Here is a 19,509-nt window from a genome sequence, read left to right on the forward strand (position 1 = left end):
GCTCACAACCGCATATGCACGCACGCATATGCACATTTAAGTGGAAGTTATCCTCCCTGTTTGATGGATAAATAAAAACCATAACAGCAAAAAGCAGCATAAATTATACCTTTTCTTTCTTTTTTTTTTTTTTAAGATGCAGTGGTAAAAATTATTTATCTACCTATGGTATTTACTTTGTCTAATAAAATAAATAGTGGTAAGGCTAAGAACTCTGAGGTTTAGAGCAAAGGCAGGACGCGAAGTCTGCAAGGCAGAGATAGCATACACTTTGCCCAAAAATTTAATTTTCTGTAATTTCTGGAAAGAAAGCATTCTTCAAAGAGAATTCTATAAGCAAAGACGGTAACTTTCAAACAGGTGCATGTGTATATGGGCGCGTGCCCAGATACTCAGCAATTTTATATCCTGTGTACATGTTACAAAATAGCCCTGGCACATATGTTCCTCCTAATTTTAAGCTTGTGCGCACACAGCAGCATAATTTGGCTTTAGGACGTGCAAATGAGGGAATTTTATAACAGACGCGTATCCAGGCCATGACCAGTTTCACCAGTTTGTCCACCAGTTTAACAATCTGGAGCTAGGTCCTCCAAAACCTCCTGATTCTTTAGCCTGTACTCCCCCCAGTTAACCCAGACCCCTCAAACACTTCAGAAGTGCCTGGAAATAGCAGAGGTAACTTTGCGCTAAAATATACCTGGGTGCATGCTCAGGTGCGTAGCTATTTGTATGCATATCTCTTGGCCCCATGCCACACCCACATTCTGCCCCTTTTTCCTCCAATGCGAGATATTCGTACATCGCTACTTGTGTGCACATGTGGGCAGCTTATGAAATTGGATGTGGACACGCATGTGCTAGATGCACACCCAACTCCCAATTTTGGTGAGTGCCTGGCTTTAAAAATTCACCTTATAATCTTGTACAAGAAGCACTGTGGAACTTTTTTTTTTTTTACAATGTGCAATAAAAATCTTTTCCCGGTAATGTACTCTGCGATCAGCACCTGAAACGAGAAATAGCACAGGTGTGATAAATGTATTGCTTCTTGCAGAAATTACCTATGTGATGCAGGAGCAGGACAATTAGTCTAACCACGCCCCCTTATTGAGGATGCTATTTCCGCTATATTTATAGCATTTTGATAAATCTAGGCCTTGGTTTCTGAAGGCTGCAACCCAGTTGGGTTTTCAGGATTTTCACAGTGAACATGCATGAGCTCTATTTGCAAGTACTGTTTCCATTGTATGCAAATAAATATCATGCATATTCATTGTGGAAATCCTGAAAACCCAACTGGGTTTCAGCCCTTGAGGACCAAATTTAAGGGACCATTGCTGTAGTCTATTTAATCTCTGGTTTTTATCTTACTTCTTCGCAACTAGGGATCCTCTGTGCTAATTCCGTGCTTTCTTGAATTCTGTTATAGTTTTTGCCTCCACAGGGATGCTGTTTCATGCATCCACCAACCTTTCTATGAAATAGTATTTTCCAATATCACTATAGAGTTTACTTCTTCTGAGCCTCATATTATGACATCTTTTTCTCAAATTACCTTTCCACTGAAAAGTATTTCCTACTTGTGCATCATCATCTCTTTCCCATCTCCTCACTTCTAGGTTATATTTTATTTATTTATTTATGCAATTCTTATATACCGTGATTCGGAACACAAGGTTCTATCTTTACGGTTTACATATTCTGTGTAATAAATAAGAATAAGAAACAGAAAATACAATAAAACATCAATAAGATATTCATTAAAAAGAATAAAAACTATATATATATTAAAATAGATTGAAAATCCTTAAAAATAAGGGATAGATTTATCAAGTGGATTGCAGCCTTATATAATATCCTGGGTATAAGTTCCATATGCTTGTTGAAAACACCATGTCTTTAATTCCTTCTTAAAACGTTTCAGATCATCCTGCATTCTCAGGTTTAGTGGTAAACTGTTCCAAAGTTTCGGTCCTGCGACCGAAATTGCCCTTTCTCTCACCTCGCTCAAATGTGCTGATTTGATGTTAGGTATCGTTAACAATCCTTTATTAGCAGACCTGAGTTCTCGTTGAGGCACATGTAGTTTGATGGTAGTGTTCAACCAGTTGGTTTTATCTTCATGTATGATCTTATGGATCATACATAATGTTTTATGATTGATTCTGTATTCTAGCGGTAGCCAGTGTAAAGATTTCAGTATTGGGGTAATATGTTCTCTTTTCTTTGTATTTTTCAAAAACCTTGCAGCTACATTCTGAATCACCTGAAGCGGACGTAAGGTTGATTTAGGAAGTCCCAACATTATATAATTACAATAGTCAATCCCTGTAAACAGTAATGTTTGTAAAACATATCTGAAGTTATTTAAAGAGAGCACAGGTTTTAAACATTTCAGTAGCCTCAATTTACTAAAACCTTCCTTGACTTTTTTGGATACATGCGCTTTAAAAGTTAGTTCATAATCTATGGTCACGCCTAAATTCCTGGTTGTATCAGTTAATTTGAAACAGGTTTGATCATCCAATGTTATTATCTTTTTTTCTTGATTAAAATTTTTCCTATCTAAAACCATAAAAACGGATTTATCCAAGTTTAAAACCAATTTCATTTGAACAAGAAGTTGACTTATTATTGTCAAGTACATGTTAACCATTTTAAAAGTTGATTCAATATTGCTCTCTATAGGGAATACTATCCTATATATACTTATGTCCAGGGATGGTAACTTTCAGACGGGTGCACGTATACAGGTGTGTGTGTCGGCGCATGCCCAGAGACACAGCAATTTTTTAAAGTGCCCACATATGTCAGCATGTTATAAAATAGCCAAGGCATGCGTATTTGTGCAATAATTTTAAGCTTGTTCGCATGCAGAAGCCTAAGTTGTGTTACGGATGTGCAACTGAGGAATTTTATAACAGATGCACGTCCAGCCCATGCCCATTTTCACCAGTTTGCACACCAGTTTGCCCAGTGTTCAGCTAGATCTTCCCAACCCCCCTGGTTCTTTAGTCTGCACTCCTCCCCAATTACCCCAGACCCCTCAAATTCCTGTACTTTTTTTTTACTTACACTTCCTCCATAGCAGAAGTAATGTTACATGGCACAGGATCTGGGCATGCCCCCAGGTGCTTATGGCCCGATTTTAAAAGGAGCCACATGTGTAAAAAAAACGGAGGTTATGTGCGTGGCCGGGCCGTACGCGTTATAGAACGGGCCCGGCCACGTGCATAACCCCTGTTACGCACCAAAGTGCCAGGTCCTGCAAAAGGGGTGGGCTGGCGGGCATGGTCTGGGCAGGGTGGGGGTGGGCCAGGACAGCACGCGCTGGCAGCCAGCCTGTGTGCAGCAATTACTTCTGCTTCCAAGGAGCAGTAAGTATTAAAATAAAAAAAATTAGGGATGTGTAGGGTTAGGCTACAGGGCCAGGAGGAGAGGGGAAGAGATAGAAAGGGTAGGGTCAGGGATGGGAAAGTTCCTTCCCAGTCCGCTCCTTAATTGGAGTGGTCTGAGAGGGAACTGGGGGAGGCCCGATTGCGTCGCCACGCATATTTTGCTAAAACCCTTCCCTGTGCACGCGAGCGGGGCCATCGGATTTTATAACGTGCACCAGTGCACACATGTTATAAAATCAGCACGTCAGTGTGCACACGCATAGGTCTTAAAATTGATCCCTTAGGTACTTGTATGCACATCTCTTGGCACGACCCCAGAACACCCACACCATGCCCACACTCCACCCCTTTTTTCCTCTGATGCAAAATATTCGTGCATTGGGACTTGTGCATGCATGTGGACAGCTTTTAAAATTTACCTTCTCATTTCATAGGTTTTTTGAACAAGACTGTGCACCAATTTAATAACCCTTCACTGATCTTCCTCTATTCTATTGATATCCTTTTGGAGGTATACTACCAGAATTTGACTCTGTATCCCACCTGAGGTCTCGCCAATGATTTGTGCAGATGCATTAGCCCCTTTTTTTCTACTGGTTACACCTTTATCAGTACACCCAAATATTCATCTGACTCTGGCTACTGCCACTGTTTTGCAACCCTGTGGTCATAAGTTATGATCACCCCAGATCTTTTTCTTGTTTGGAACACATTAGTATCTCATCCTCCATCTTTTACTGCTCCCTTGAATTTTGGCTTCTCAAATGTATGACTCTCTGCTTTTTTTTTTTTTATTGATTCTTAGCTGCCAAGCCCATGACTACTTCTCAAGCTTTTTTAGTGAAATTACAATCCAATATTTTCTGAACTGTCGAGGCAGACCTTGGAAAGCTTCCATTATGTCCCCACAGAGCCATTCAGTTAGAAGATACTGTACTCTTCTTTAATTATAAGACAGTATTTGGAGCTGCTCTATGATTATTTGTTTTGAAGTTCCATGCAACCAGTATGTTGAAAGATAAAGATAAAAAAGAAATGAGACATAGTTATGAACAAGCATGTATAGGAGTTCCACAGTTGATCATTATTAAATTGCTTGAGATCCCAAATTAAAAAAAAAAAAGGTATATGAGCAACCGGGCAGCTTCCAAACAAGGGTCATATTGGGTACAATTCTTTACACTTTTGTAGAAACATTTTTAGAATTTTAATACAAACTAATTAACTAGCAGAAATTGATGACACTGTTACACCATAAATAATTCTATCTAAAGAACTTCACAAGGAAATTAGAAGTTGAAAGCCTGGCCTGATGGTTCAGTGGGTAAGAGCAATGCATTGCTGTTCATTTCCAAGGTCTGTTCCAGTCTTCCCCTCCCCAGATCAGCTGGGGAGGCAGCATTCACAGCCCTTGGGGAGGAGGGGGGAGGTCTTGGCCATTGACATTTAGTGGCCGGAATCAGGACCCATGATTGCAGGTTTCCATAAGAATTCCATGTATACAGCTCTGGCCCAGGACTCTCCCTGCAGTAACTGGACTAAACTTAATTTGAAAGGGGTTACTAAATAGAGTTAAAAATCCCCACGAGGTTGCGAATGAAGACTCATTGCACCAGGATCCCAGCTCTGGTTCCAACTGAACAGGAAGTTCAAAGGAAACTACTTGACCTACCCACACCCATGTGATGCACCACTCCCCAAAAAAAGAACGATGTCAAACACACAGCAATATATACATTAACAAAATTGGAATAATATAGTAAACACAAAAAAATGCTAATGGGTTATAAACCAAAATAAAATAGTGTGGTTGCCATGTTGGTCCACTTGAATATATTTATGTATGTATATATATATTTAAAATATTTCCAGGTCACTCTATCCCAGGATCTGGCGGCTTACAATGCTTATATTCATAAAATAGCAAATAAACAAATCAACATAAAAACAATGCAAATATCAAAATATACAAAAAGAATGACCTTTAACAGGTGGTGCAATAAACTGTAAAGGGTCCAACAAGTTTTTCATCTACAGTTTTTGTTGAACCCCCCCCCCCCAAAATAAAGAAACTATACTTTTTAAATTGCTTCTCCAGTAGGTCATACAAAATAAAAACACAGAAACTGAACGTCCTTAACAGTTACAGGCATACAGAGGAGTTTGTTGCTTCTAATGTTAAAGTGCTTCTGTTTCTTTTTTTTACATTTAGCACAGATGTTTCCCAGGGTATGTGTAGCTCAGAATCATGCAGCTTTGTAACCTCTATAATTAAGCAGTATTTCTTGCAGTAGAGAATTCTCCCGAGTTGATGGACATTATTTAGATGGTAGAGCTCTTTACTGATTGAAATTATAGCTGAAGATCCTAATTTTCTGCGCTCTGTGTTATAGAAATTGAGTAAAATGTGCTCAGTGCCACAGTATCTCTCATTTACAGCATATACATCAGTCTAATAGCTGTATTGGTGCTAGTGAAATCTTAGCCTCCTTTTGCACTATAAGCCCTACAAGGCAAGACTGACTGATATAAATAAGTATATCCTGGTAGAAAGGGGAGATATGAAAGTGACATTCAAATACCTCAAAGTATAAATAATGTGCAGGAAGCAAACATTTTTCAGTGGATAGAAAGTTCTAAACGAGGGGTCATGTTATGGGTTGAAATGGATTGGTTGAAGAGTAACACGAGGAAACATTTTTTCACAGAAAGAGTGGGGGATGATTGGTGACGGTGGAATCAACAGTTATCCTCAAAATATAGCATGGGACAAGCACAGAGGCTCCTTACTTGCATGAAAGAAAAGAAAAAAATCCAGAAATCAAGAAGTATCAACAGTATCATAACAATGAGCAAACTAGATGAGTCTTGCAGTCTTCATCTGCCATCCTATTCTGATTCTAAGCTTGCAGCTTCTGACACCTTTTATTAGACCAATAGAAGAATTATCCAAGAATGGTAATTCATCGTAAGGTACATTTTAAGACCCACGCAGGGGTGTCCATGTGTGCGTGCACACGGACACACAGATTTTATAACATGCGTGCGCCGACACGCATGTTATAAGATCTACTACCCGCGCACACATGCGTGCCCGATTTTTAAATCTGCGAGTGCATGTGCGTTCGCGAGCATAAGGGCAGAAATTTTACTCCATGTGTGCAGACTGCGAGGTAACTTCCTAAAGCCCCTACCTAACCTTCCTCCTTTTTTCCCTACTAACCTTGGCTCCTAAAACTCCGCTAATTATCCTTTTTTTTTCCCCATAACTTTACCTGCTTTCTGGAGCAGTAGTAGGTTGCGTGGACCGGCCGGCTGCCAGCATGCTCTTCAGCGAGACAGTGCCTAATGGCACTGTGCTGCCCCACTCAGACCCCGCTCCCGAAAGGCCTTTTTCTGTGCATGCGGGCTGATACGTTTGTGCCTCTGGCGTTTTAAAATCCCTGTGGCATGCGAGCGGCCCAGCCACGCATGTATCTCCCGGTTTTCACACGCATCGGGTTTTTAAAATCTGGCTATGTGTTGGTCCAATAAAAGGTATCACAGCCTGCAACGAATTTGTATTAAAAACTCTTTTTAAGTTAATGTGTACATAGAATAAACACTAACGGAGAAATAGTTCAAATTAACCTACTTTCTTCTGGAGAAAAAATGTTAGGTACTCTTAGAAGTTCCTTCAGGCAGGTTTAGCCAATAACTCTTGGGCAGAGAGAGGGGAGTTATGATTCTTGTAACAAGATACAATATCTTTTTGCTCTTGTGAAAGGGCTCATGTATAAAAAGTATTTCAAGAGTAGCAGCTGTGTTAGTATGTAGTAGCAAAACTGTCAGAGAGGCTGGTGGCATCTTATAGACAAACAGATTTATAGAGGCATAAACGTCTGAAAGATCAGCATTGACTAAACCCTAAGGGGTCGATTTTAAAAGGAGCGTGCGGCCGTCCATATGCGCGCGGTTCCCGATGAGCGCACATAGACACACCGATTTTATAACATGCACACGCCGGCACGTGCATGGTTATAAATTCCGATGGCCATGCACGCGGGGGGGGGGGGGGAGGAGAATTTTCGGTAAATATGCGCAGCGATGCAATTGGGCCTCCCCCAGTTAATTGGAGCGGACTGGAAGGGAACTTCCCTACCCCCCTACCTAAGCTTCCTTCCTCTCTCCTTCCCAACCCCTAACCCCTTCCTATCTACTTACCTTTTTTGTTTCATTGCTTACTGCTCCTCTGGAACAGAAGTAATCTGCGAATGCCGGCCGGCTGCTGGCGCATGCTTGCCCAGGACAGCATAGAATGGCGCTGACCTGGCCCACCCAGACCCTGCCTCCAGGCCCGCCCCTTTGGAGAGGCCCGGCACTTGTGCACGTACCTGGGTTTACGCACGTGGCCAGGCTCGTTTTAAAATGTGCGTGGCGCGTACAAACCCCAGTTCTTTCGTGCATGAGACTTTGAAAACCCAGGCTTACATTAATATGAACAAGTCAAAACACTGTGCTTATTTTAGATTTGCACTTAAATACCACGCTAAGCAATCTTCCTCCACCAGCAATAAAGTTGAAATGACATTTAGTCTTGATCTGGTAAGGTTAGGTTATATAACCTGTACATAGATAAACAGCACTAAAAGCATAGGAGGTAGTTTTCAAAAGGATTTATCACGTAAAACGGCTTTTGAAAATTGCTACTTTTATGTACGCAACTCCCTTGAAAATTCAATCTATAGGGATGTCAAAAGATTTTCGTGCATGAATGCACTTCTGAAAATTGTTACGATATATGCTACTTTTATGTGTTAACTCCCTTGAAAATTACTTCCATGGTTTTTAATACTTTAGTAGCAAAACACAATTTTCAGTCCGTATTTTGCATTAGGTATGTGGCAATACTTGATATGATTCGCACTGTAGACATGCCACAGATCTGATCATAGAATTTTTAAAACTTTTGCCACAGAATTCTACACATCTTGCCTTTGATGTTATCTTTGAACCTCTATAGAATACTAGAGAGCTTGACTATTAGCTCTAAAAGATCTGCAAACAAGAAAACTGCTGCAACATTGATGCTGCTGGAAAATATTTTTTGGTTATGAGAAGAGTTGTTTTGATAGTAGTCAGAGGAATTTAAATCTGTTGACCACTGAGCTTCGTCAAGGGGGGGCCTTGTTTGACATAGTAATAGCAATCTGTTTATCCAGAATTCAATAAGATAATTGAAAGTTTAAATGACATGACCTATTAGCCTTATTACCTATGATTATATGGATTACTACATTACCAAATACCTTTGATAGGTTATTTTTAGAAAATATTACTAGACAGATGGAAAAAAACTAAGATATACAGCCAGAGGTGGAAAATTCTTGGGTGCCTAAAAATTACATTCTGCTGTTAGCCGGAGAGAAGAGCTGCCTCCACTGTGGCAGGCCTGGAAGATTTCCTGCTTTCACTCTGGCAGGCCCGGGCTTAGGAGAAGAGCCGCCCCTACTAAGGTAGACTCCAACCCAGGAGGAAATACTGCAGCAGACTCCAACCTGGGAGGAGCTACTGTACACTGGGCAGGAGGGGCCACCACTACTGCTGCCAGGCCCACAGACACAGGTTGCCGCCGCCGCTGCTGTACTCAGGGAAAAGATAGAGGGGAGTTTGGGGAGGGGAGTAGCTAGTGAGGGAAGACGTTAGAGGGAGAAAAAAGTCATGCAATAAAATGAAAAAATAAGAAAAATAATTTAAAAAATAAAGAGAAATATGGGAAAAAAATAGTGAAAACATAATATAAAAAATTGGGCAGGATAATGGAGTTTTTTTCCCATGGCTCAAAAAGGTTTTGACTGGCACTCACGTTTTTAGAACATTTTTTCACCTCTGTGTATAGCTATTGAATAAATCAGTTTTGTTTCTCAATTGTGGAAATTGTTTTTATTGTGGGGATTAATATTATGAAGCTACTTAGAATTATTACAACTAAAATTCTTTAAACAGGTCCCCACTAACTCACTAGTGATAGTTATTTCTACTGCAAACTTTATTGATGCTTAATGTTAGCTATATAGATTCTTCTCTTATCCTTCTTCAAACAGATGAGATGTTGCGTTAAAGTACAGTTCTACTGTAGCAAAATCTTTTTTCTTTTCATTAGTTTCGTCTTTTTTTTAGTTCTACATCTAGTACTTTTCAAAGCTAAACATGTACCTTTGAACTGAAGACTGTGCCTTTCAATCACAATTTAAAACTATTAATGTTCAGTGTTTTAATGCAGAATTTCCTTGGAAATGGTTTGGTGAGTTTTGAGAAGATGTGAAACTACAAATCTGGTCGCATAGGTCATCTTATAAATATTTATTCATATGAATTCCTTAAAGTAATTAAATTATATGTTCTGCAGGGGAAACAGAGAAAGGCTTTTAGTATCGTTGACTGCAAATTGAAGCCATTTGTCTAGAAGGATCAGATGCCACTTTGTGGTAGGGATTTGTCTCAGATCCAAGAAAAGGAAAATTGATAGTACAAAGAGGTTGATGAAATGAGGAATGCAAAGTGCATAAGAAGTTGTAGGTTAATTAAAGGAACTTGAGCAAAAAAAAAAAAAAAAAAAGCTAATTTGTGTGGAACAGTGATAAATAGTTCTTCAGCAGTGAGATGTTCATATCTTTGCTCGTTCAAACCTGATTTTCTGAGATGTTTATTTGGTTATGCTTGATTGAGTATATTAATGAATCTCCTAATTAGAAATGACTTTATAATTATCTGTTAAAGTAAAATATTTTTTCCTATGGGAAATTATTTATTTTCTTAAATGGCAGTACAGTTAATTTCAGGTTTTATCCAGTAACATCAGAGAAATAAACTTGTGTGGACTTAGGAAACTCATACCCATCTTTGGAAGGTGTATATGCACATTCAATGAAAGGTATCACCACCTGCAAAGAATCACATTTTCTCCAGGATAAATGCAACCACTAGAGCTATATACTCTAACCTTTTCTGATTCTGTGCTTAAATAGAAATGTTATCTGATAAGAAGAAAGTAGTATCGCATAATAGATAGTGATTGGAAAACATTTCAATTACAGAAATGCTAACTTAAAAGGCGAATTTAAAGATGAAATTTAAGACCTGTGTTTGGGAGCACATTTGCCAGCTCGCACGCATGATAATTTTATAACATGCGCGCTATTGGGTAGATTTTAAAAGGGCCGTGCGTGCACCCATAAATGCACGTATCTCGCTGCATGCAAAGTTAGGCGCTATTTTATAAAATATACGCGTAGATTTTAAAATACTCTTCACACGCGCATGTCTACAGACTTTACACGCTCTTGGTGGGGAAGAGAGAGAGAGAAAGCGCCTCTTTATAGGGTTCAGCCTGACACTCAGTACATGCGCCATTGTAAGGGGGCACTTTGATTTGGGGTGAGTTTTCGGGAGGTGGGTTGGGCGGGTGTAACAGAAACATTCATTCTAAAATTGACCTCATTAAAGAATTGTAGTCCTTATAAGCGATGAAAAGGAGTTGATTTGTACAATGTAGCTAGCAGAGACTGAAGGGTACAAATCAACTCCTCTTGTTAGAATTTTCATCGCTTTTAAGGTGAATATTGGGATGCAAGAAGGTTTCTGAGATACATCTTGGATATTCAATACACTGGAGCCTGAAGAACATTGTAGAACACGGTTCCTGGAATACCTAAGCACTCAGATAAGTGCAGACTTTAGTTCTTTCATATGATGCTTAAAGATATGTTTTAAATGCTACAAAAAAAATTTAAAAAAATACATGAACTCGCATGGTAAATCACCAATGATTATAAATTTAGCATATTTTGAGGTCATTCAAGTGAGCTGTTCCCACTTTTATTTGTGGTTAAGTGAGATTTTTGTTGGGTTTGATATCAAGATTCTTACACTTGTTGGGTTCTTTAGTTTTGCAGTTGCATTAAAAGCATCAAAGAATATTGGTTAAGGGTAGTAATCTCCATGCCTTCTGCTAATGGTAACTACCGAACCAGCAAGTACCTCCCTGCATGCTTATCTCATTTCTGTCCTCTAGCCTTTAGGGATCCACAGTGTTTATCCCATGCCCCTTTGAATTCTTTCACTGTTTTCTTCTTCACCACCTCCTCCAGAAGGGCATTCCAGACCTCCAACACTATCTCCATGAAGAAATATTTCCTGACGTTGGTTCTGAAAACGTCCCTCCTGGAGTTTCATTTCGTGACCTCTAGTTCTATTGTTTTCTTTCCAATGGAAAAGGTTTGAAGTCCATAAATCACTGAAACCTTTCAAGTATCTGAATGTCTCTATCATTTCTTCCCTGCATCTCCTCTGTTCAGGGTATACATATTCTGATCCTTCAGCCTCACCTCATAGGTCTTCCAATACAGACCCCACAACATTTTTTCTTTGGACCGCCTCCATCCTGTCTCTTATCTTTTTGAGATACAGGCTCCAGAAGTGAACACAATACTCCAGGTGAGGCCTCATCAAGGACCTGTACAAGGGGATTCATCACCTCCTTTTTCTTACTGCTTATTCCTCTCTCTATACAGCCCAGCATTCTTCTGGCTTTAGCTTGTCACATTGTTTTGTCGTCTTCAGATCCCCGGACACTACCACCCCAAGACCCCTCTCTTGGCCTTCTGAAAATCCAAATACTCTACATCTACATGCAGTGCAGTGTTTCAGTACAATCATGGCATTAGATTGGAACTTATGGGCCTGATCTTTATTTTAATAATAATACTCTGCAGTGCACAACCATGTATGAAAATCAGTTGTTATTAATGAACCTGTGGTTTGAAAATACATATTCTTTTCTTAATAAATGTGGAATTTTTTGGAAGTGCAAAAGTATGTGTTGATTTCATCCTCTCTTTCTAACTCTTTCCCTCTTCTCTGTCTCTTTTCTGTCCTCTACTCCACACTTCCCACAATATCTTGCAGCCCTATCTCCTTTATCAGTAACCCCAATAAATCCTGCCAGCTGAGCCCTTAAAGTAGACTGTATGGTAGAAAGTTAACGCCTGGTTCAAGGCAGATGTTAAATTTTAGGCCTTATCGAGTACATGCTAAGAGGTTCATGGAGAAGAACTTGCCAAAATATTTCCTGTGCACTTGTTAAAGCCTAATTTGCATATGACATTCTTCATTTACATGTGCGTACACATTCATTGCAACATGTATCCAGTGATGTCTTCTGATGCCAGTTTAACATGCACACTTTATTTTGTGCATAGGCTTATCGTCCTTATGTTGAAAATGAAATCCAAAATGGAACCTGGCAACTATAAACCAGTTATCCTAATGTAAATATTAGGGGGAAAATGCTGAGAGCTATCATAAAAAAAAATGAGATGGCAGCACCCTTGGATTCGAGGGGAGTTATCAGAAATCGGTAGGAGTTCAGGATAAATATTTTCTCTTTTGCCACAAAGTAACCATTCTAGGGTTTAGGTATCTTCGGACAGGAGCTCCCTCTGAGTCACAGTTAACCCTTTCTACTGTCAGTGAATGCGGCCCTGAATGCAGTGGGAATGTTTTTCACTGTGTCTATTGCATCATCTTCCCTTCTTCCAGTCCTATTTGATAGAAAGAAGAGTTATGCATCCCAAAATTTGCAATTCACAGGGCATGCCAGCCAGTGTCACGGCCAGAAGAGGAGGAAACCTGCAGAGCAACTGATCTGCTATGTTCCAGTATTGCACCACTAAAACTTCTTACCTCGCGTTTTTAGGTGCAGTACTAAAATGGCCCTTATTAATGGATTTATATACTGTATGAACGTGTAGAGAGGGACAGAAAGAGAAATTGAAAAAAGGTGTGGGAAAATACAGTACCTGAATGTAACTAGCCTTTAGCCTCTAAAAAAAAAGGTGTTAGCAAAATATGCCATAAATAAATAATTTACTGCTTGCACGCTGAGTAAAATGTATTTTAGGAATGGCTGTTCTGTCGATTTAGAAAGCAAAGCTGCTGTGTTGCTAAGACTTGTTCTAGAATCAGTAAAGTTTCGATATGAATGTTAACATTGATCTCTGGGTTTTTTTTGGTTTTTTTTGCAGAAGCCAAAACAGAAAGATTGGCATCCTCCTGGTGGCTTCATTCTGGGTCTGTGGACTTTAATCCTATTGGTTTTCTTCAAAGCGTATGGACTGAAGCACATGAAGCACATCTTTTAGTCTTCCAGAATAGCTAAAAAGATAGATGGCCTGCCAGAAAACTCAAGATGGTTATGTCCTCAAGAGTTCTTTACTTGAATATTGGTAGTGAATCTACGGACACAAAAAAAAAACCTGTATGACAATTAGCAGCTACACTCTTGAGCCAAGATGCACCAACACAACAAATACATTTAAGCTCTGTCAGACGTGACAATAAATCAGAAAGTGCAACAGAACATTGATGTGTCAAAAAGCATCTGTTAAATGCATGATTACTATTATTGCATTGTTTTGCACTTCTTCCAGGTAATGCTCCAAGTGGGATACAATATAAAATGTCCTTTCCAGGAATCACTGTAAAGCAATAATAAACCATAACAAATGCACCAAACAATCTAACTACTAATAAGCGCAGCTGACAAATTCCTAACATGGACCCTAAAACAGTTCAGTGCTGCTGCATAAAATCTGCTCAATAAGCTGGTAACTTTCAAACAGCCGCGCGGGTGCACATGTACACGCATGTGCCGGCTCGTGCCAATGGACACGGACATTTAATAACATACGAACATATTAAAAAAATGCTAAATAAATAAATAAGCGCACATGATATAAAATAGACTATACGCGCGTACATATGTGCACAATTTTATATAGACGCGCATATGAGCCTGCAGATGCCGCCTCTACCGCATAAGTGGGAGGATTTTAGTAGACAAGCGTGCCAGCACAGTTACCAGTTTCCCCCATTCATTCCCAGTTTGCCCAGGTAAAGGATAGGACTTCCTAGCCACGCTAGTTAACTAGCCCCAACCCTTAAAACCCCGCTAACCTCTTCAGCACTTGCATGTTAGCCATAGCAGACGTAATGTTATGTGGTAGGGGGCACCAATGCGCACTTATTCCCGTGAATACTTGCACGCAGATTTCATTGAGAAATTTAAGAACGGCCATGCCCTGCCCGGACCACACCCCCTCCCCGCTCTTTTTTTTGCAAAAAACAAAATTTTGGTGCGTGACCCGGGAGATGCATGCGTGCTTTTGCGTGCTTTTTAAAATTTATGCGGCGCGCACTGGCCCAGCTTCTGTGCGTATTTCCCGGTTTTGGCTTGCGTGGGGCTTTTAAAATTCGCCTTTGAGTTCAACAGCAGAGTCCTGTAAACAAATTATAAAGAAAGAAAACGTATCCTCTCCTGTTCATGCCTCATAGGAATGTTCCAGTTAAAAGCTCAAGCTTTGGTCCTTGAAAAGCAAGACAGGAATCCAGACTTCTCAACTCTAAAGCCTGGATTTAAAAAAAAAAAAAAAAGCCACGGGCGTAAATTTTGGGGTTTACATGCGGGGCTGGGTCTTGCGCGCGCTGCGTGCACAAACCCTGGTACGTGCAGACGTGCCAGCCGAGGGGAAAAGGGGCGGCCCGGGGAGTGTGGTCTGGGCGGAGGGGGCAGGTTGGGACAGCGCCATTAGCCTTAATTGGAGCGGACTGGGAGGGAACTGGGGATCGGCTGATCGCGTCACCGCACCTAGGTTTTAAAATCCCCCCCACCCCCACCCACACGCACACAAGTCGCAGGCCGACCTCACAAGCGCATGTTATAAAATCTGCACGTCCACGTGCACGCTCCAGGAACTGCAGGCACATGGACGAGCGTTCGCAGGTCTTAAAATTGACCCCTAAAGGAAATTAAATGCCCAGTGAGTTGAAGCTAATTTGACCTCCTTAATTGATGCCGTTCATAAAATAATTCTTTGGGAGGATCTCAAAGGACATATTGGGATATATGACTACAGAAGTTTTAAGGTTAACGCTCCCTGCCCCTGAAAAGTTGTATACATAATGTTCTGCTGGAAGCCAGTGCAGGCTCTTCAGGGCTAGTGAAATATATATATATATATATATATATATATATATCTTTATTCTTAACCTGTTAAATAACCTGTGAATAAGTTGGGAATGTTTTTGATAGCCACTAGCAACATATAGTATTCTAAACGTGTAGTAATGAGCGAATGGATGCCACTAAACAAATTCTCCCTTTCTAAGAAAGGTTTCTACTGTTGAATACATTTTGATTGCATAAAGCAAAGCCGGCCCATCTAACTGAATAGGGAATTTCCATGCAAGGCTAGTGTCAAGAATCATTCCCAGATTGTAGACTTAAGACTTTCTAGATCCTTTTGCATAGTAAGCCCAGCCAAATTTATTTATTTTATTTATTTATTTAAAATTTTTATATACCGACATTCATCCAGGATATCATATCGGTTCACATTGTAACGCAAAAACAAACGCACGGCATGGCGCTTTACATTGAACAGTAAAAAACATGATAACAAGGCATTAACGAGAGGGGGGAACAATAATATGGGAAGTTTTGCAATAAAATTATATACAAGAATTGCAATTATATACATATGTACAAAAGAAAGAAAACTATGAGGTTAATTTTAATCAGGCTAGGAGATAAGATGGGGAAGAGAAGGGAGGAGAGCAAGGAAAGAGGGGGGCAGAGAGAAAGAAAAGAAGGTGGGGGAGAAAAGGGAGGGGAGAGTGGGGCGGAAGAAAGGGAAACAGGGGAGGAGTGTGGAGAGTGGGAACAGTGGTGAGGTATAGTGAAAAATTGCCTTTGGTAGCCTGCCTGATCTCCCTACTTCTGTTTCTGAATAATTTAATTTCAAAATATTTATAGGCATCCAGGCCCTCATCTTACAAATGTACAGATGAAATTTCAAAGGAGTTATGCGTGTAAATGAAACATACTATCAGCAATTTTCAAAAGCCGCATTAAAAGGTAGATTTTTAGAGTCGCGCGTGGGTACACGTGCGTGCATTTACCGGCACACACACACACACACACACACGCACACACACATGGACACTCTGATTTTATAATTCTGCATGTTATAAAATCTGCTACCTGCGCACACGATTTTATATCGATGCGTGCATAGCGCACGAATGCCATCTTGCTCGCTTAAGTGGGGGGATTTTAGTAGATGCGTGCAGTGATGCAGTGGGGCCCATTTCCCTGTTCCAACCCAGTTTGCCTCAATAAAGGAGAGGACTTCCTAAATCCACTACCTAACCTGCCTCCCTTTTACCCTACTAGCCCCGACCCCTAAAATCCTCCTGACTACCCTAAATGTTTTTATTTTGCTACTTACCCGCAGTCCATAGCAGCAGCAAGTTACACGGTTTGTGTGCGACTCTCACTTAATGGTGCTGTCCCGGCCTGCCCATGCCCCACCCTGACCCAGCCCTTTTTGTAAAATCCTTTCCAATGCACATACCTGGGGGTCTCTTAAAATCAGCACGGCCCACATGCATCCCAGTCACACGCTTATCTCCCAGATTTGCCATGCATAGGGCTTTTAAAATTTGCCCTTAAGTACACTTACATGTGTGAAACCTATTAACAATTGAATGGCATGTATTGTAGGGGATGGAACAGCTCCCCTATGAGGAAAGGCTGAAGAGGTTAGGGCTGTTCAGCTTGGAGAAGAGACGGCTGAGGGGGGATATGATAGAGGTGTTTAAGATCATGAGAGGTCTTGATCGAGTAGATGTGAATCGGTTATTTACACTTTCGAATAATGGAAGGACTAGGGGGCAATCCATGAAGTTAGCAAGTAGCACATTTAAAACTAATCGGAGAAAATTCTTTTTTACTCAACGCACAATAAAGCTCTGGAATTTGTTGCCAGAGGATGTGGTTAGTGCAGTTAGTGTAGCTGGGTTCAAAAAAGGTTTGAATAAGTTCTTGGAGGAGAAGTCCATTAACGGCTATTAATTAAATTTACTTAGGGAATAGCCCACTGCTATTAATTGCATCAGTGGCATGGGATCTTTTTAGTGTTTGGGTAATTGCCAGGTTCTTGGCCTCTGTTGGAAACAGGATGCTGGGCTTGATGGACCCTTGGTCTGACCCAGCATGGCAATTTCTTATGTTCTTATGTAGCACTTTTCAAAAGTCCACGTACACAGATAAATGCATTTACTTATGTAAAACCCAGTTTTAAGCATGTAAATGCCTTTGAAAATTAGGCTCATATTCAAGTTGATCTCTAGCCATCTCCACATCCTCTTTACTCTAGCTGAATGACAGATATAATTGTATGTCATTTGCATAAATCAAGTATTTAACATTTTCCATCTGAATCAAGTTGCCGTGCCTGGAGATAAATGTTTTTAAATTAATATTGAATTTGTATAAAGTTATTCAAATAATGTATTTGAAAGATTCTGCTTGATATTTTAAAGTTGGTGCTGATTTTGAGACAGTCTCTATCTTCCCATGAACTCACAAGGTAGCAACAGTTGACAGAAAACAAAGCTGGTGTTTAAAATTTCAAGGCAACTATAAATCAGAAATAAAGCAATTCCTGATTTTTTGCAGAATTTTTTAATGTAGTTTTCTGGAATATATGGAGACGGGAAAAGTATGCAGAACCTTATTTAAGATGCCATTTTATCAATAAACACACAAGCTACTTTCCAGACATTTGGCATGACATACGGAAAGCTTGCGAAAAAGAAAAAAAAAAAAGAGAGTATATTGATTTCCCATGTTAAGTACAACCTTTCAGATCAGTCTTTTACCAAAGGCAATTTTGTATCAAGGAGCCTATGAATAATTAGATTAAAACATAAACCTTAGCTTCAGAAAAACCAAGATCCACCTGCTGAATAATACCCTCAGCAGCAACTTTTCCTAGTTGGTATTGAGAACTAGTTCATAGTCTTAATCTTGCAGTTGCTTTGAGCTGCGGGATCTATTATTTTACACTGTTATCTTTTTAGCTCCATGGCACATTGGCAGAGATTTTTTAATGTAAAACTTCTACTAGTTCTTGTTCCTCAGGTTTCTGACCTTAGTTCCAAGGCATCAAAATATGCATAATTCAGACCGGTGAGGGGGTGGATATCTGCTTCTCTGGCTTTCCCTCTCAATTAGAATTTGCCTCTGCTAAAACTGCACTGCCATGAGCCTTCATTCACAACTACCAAGGCGGTTTCCTCATTTATCTTTTTTTTTTTTTTTTAACTTTCTGCATTTCTATCTACTCCGGCCATCTACTCAGTGACAGTCCTTGGCCAGTGGCTATGGACCAGAGCTCTCTTCCCCGCAGGCACTCTTGTGTTTGGCCACTAGGTTATGCGATGGCTGAGACTCCCTTCTTAACCCTTGGGCTGTGAAAGCTACCTCAGCATCATCCACCATCCAGGAAGGCCAATGGAGCAGGAACTGAGCGCTGGAATCAAACCCAGGTCTCCCACATAGTAGCATATAGCGTTGCCGATGGGCCAGCCCATCTGTAAATATTTATAGCTGCATGGCACTACATAGGAGATGAAAGGCTTTCAATGTACATGTCTCATGCACGTTGTGAGGCTTGAGGCTAAAAACTGAATAAATTCAATCACCAGAAACCTTTATTTATAGAGAAATTATACATACTGTGGAGGGATTTTTATTGCCATGATAAGCAAATTATTATAAGAAAATATTAGATTGATTTTAAAATTGCATTTGACAAAGTAATATATTTTAGAGGTCATAGTTTTCCTTCTGCCTCATTTCCAGTATAACATGAATATAATCTTGGAATTTATCTTTGATGTTGTTGGCTTCATTCTTTTGCTAAAGTCAAATAAAGAAAGGAAATGCTTACACAAAAGCCCCAAAAGATCCATGTATGTGTGCTGTGAATTATAGGGAGTGTTAAAATGCCTGGGGCCTACGTTTGTTTTCTAAAGGTAAAAATCAATATCATATCAAAGGAAAAGAAATAGAACATAAGATATCACATTCTTCAGTTTATTTTCAAAATATATGCAATTTAGTGGCATGAAAAATGTGAGCAATCCAGCTGTTTTGGGGTGGTTTTTTTTAAGCCCAGCATTACTCTGTTTTATCACCTTAAAGTTGAAAAATTGAGTGAAG

The 19,509-nt window shown here is 40.0% G+C and overlaps 1 protein-coding gene across 1 annotated transcript in view; it reads left to right on the top strand.

Annotated features, from left to right (window-relative positions):
• Positions 1–14,887, top strand: part of PIGK (phosphatidylinositol glycan anchor biosynthesis class K) — a 224,907-nt gene extending 210,020 nt beyond the window's left edge. The window contains exon 11 of the mRNA XM_029618432.1: positions 13,466–14,887. Within this exon, the coding sequence (XP_029474292.1) occupies positions 13,466–13,582 (117 nt within the window). The 3' untranslated portion in view covers positions 13,583–14,887. The remainder of the gene's footprint in view (positions 1–13,465) is intronic.
• The last annotated feature ends 4,622 nt before the right edge of the window (positions 14,888–19,509 follow it).

The sequence above is a fragment of the Rhinatrema bivittatum genome, chromosome 10 (genome assembly GCF_901001135.1).
Source record: "Rhinatrema bivittatum chromosome 10, aRhiBiv1.1, whole genome shotgun sequence".
Lineage (NCBI taxonomy): Eukaryota > Metazoa > Chordata > Amphibia > Gymnophiona > Rhinatrematidae > Rhinatrema > Rhinatrema bivittatum.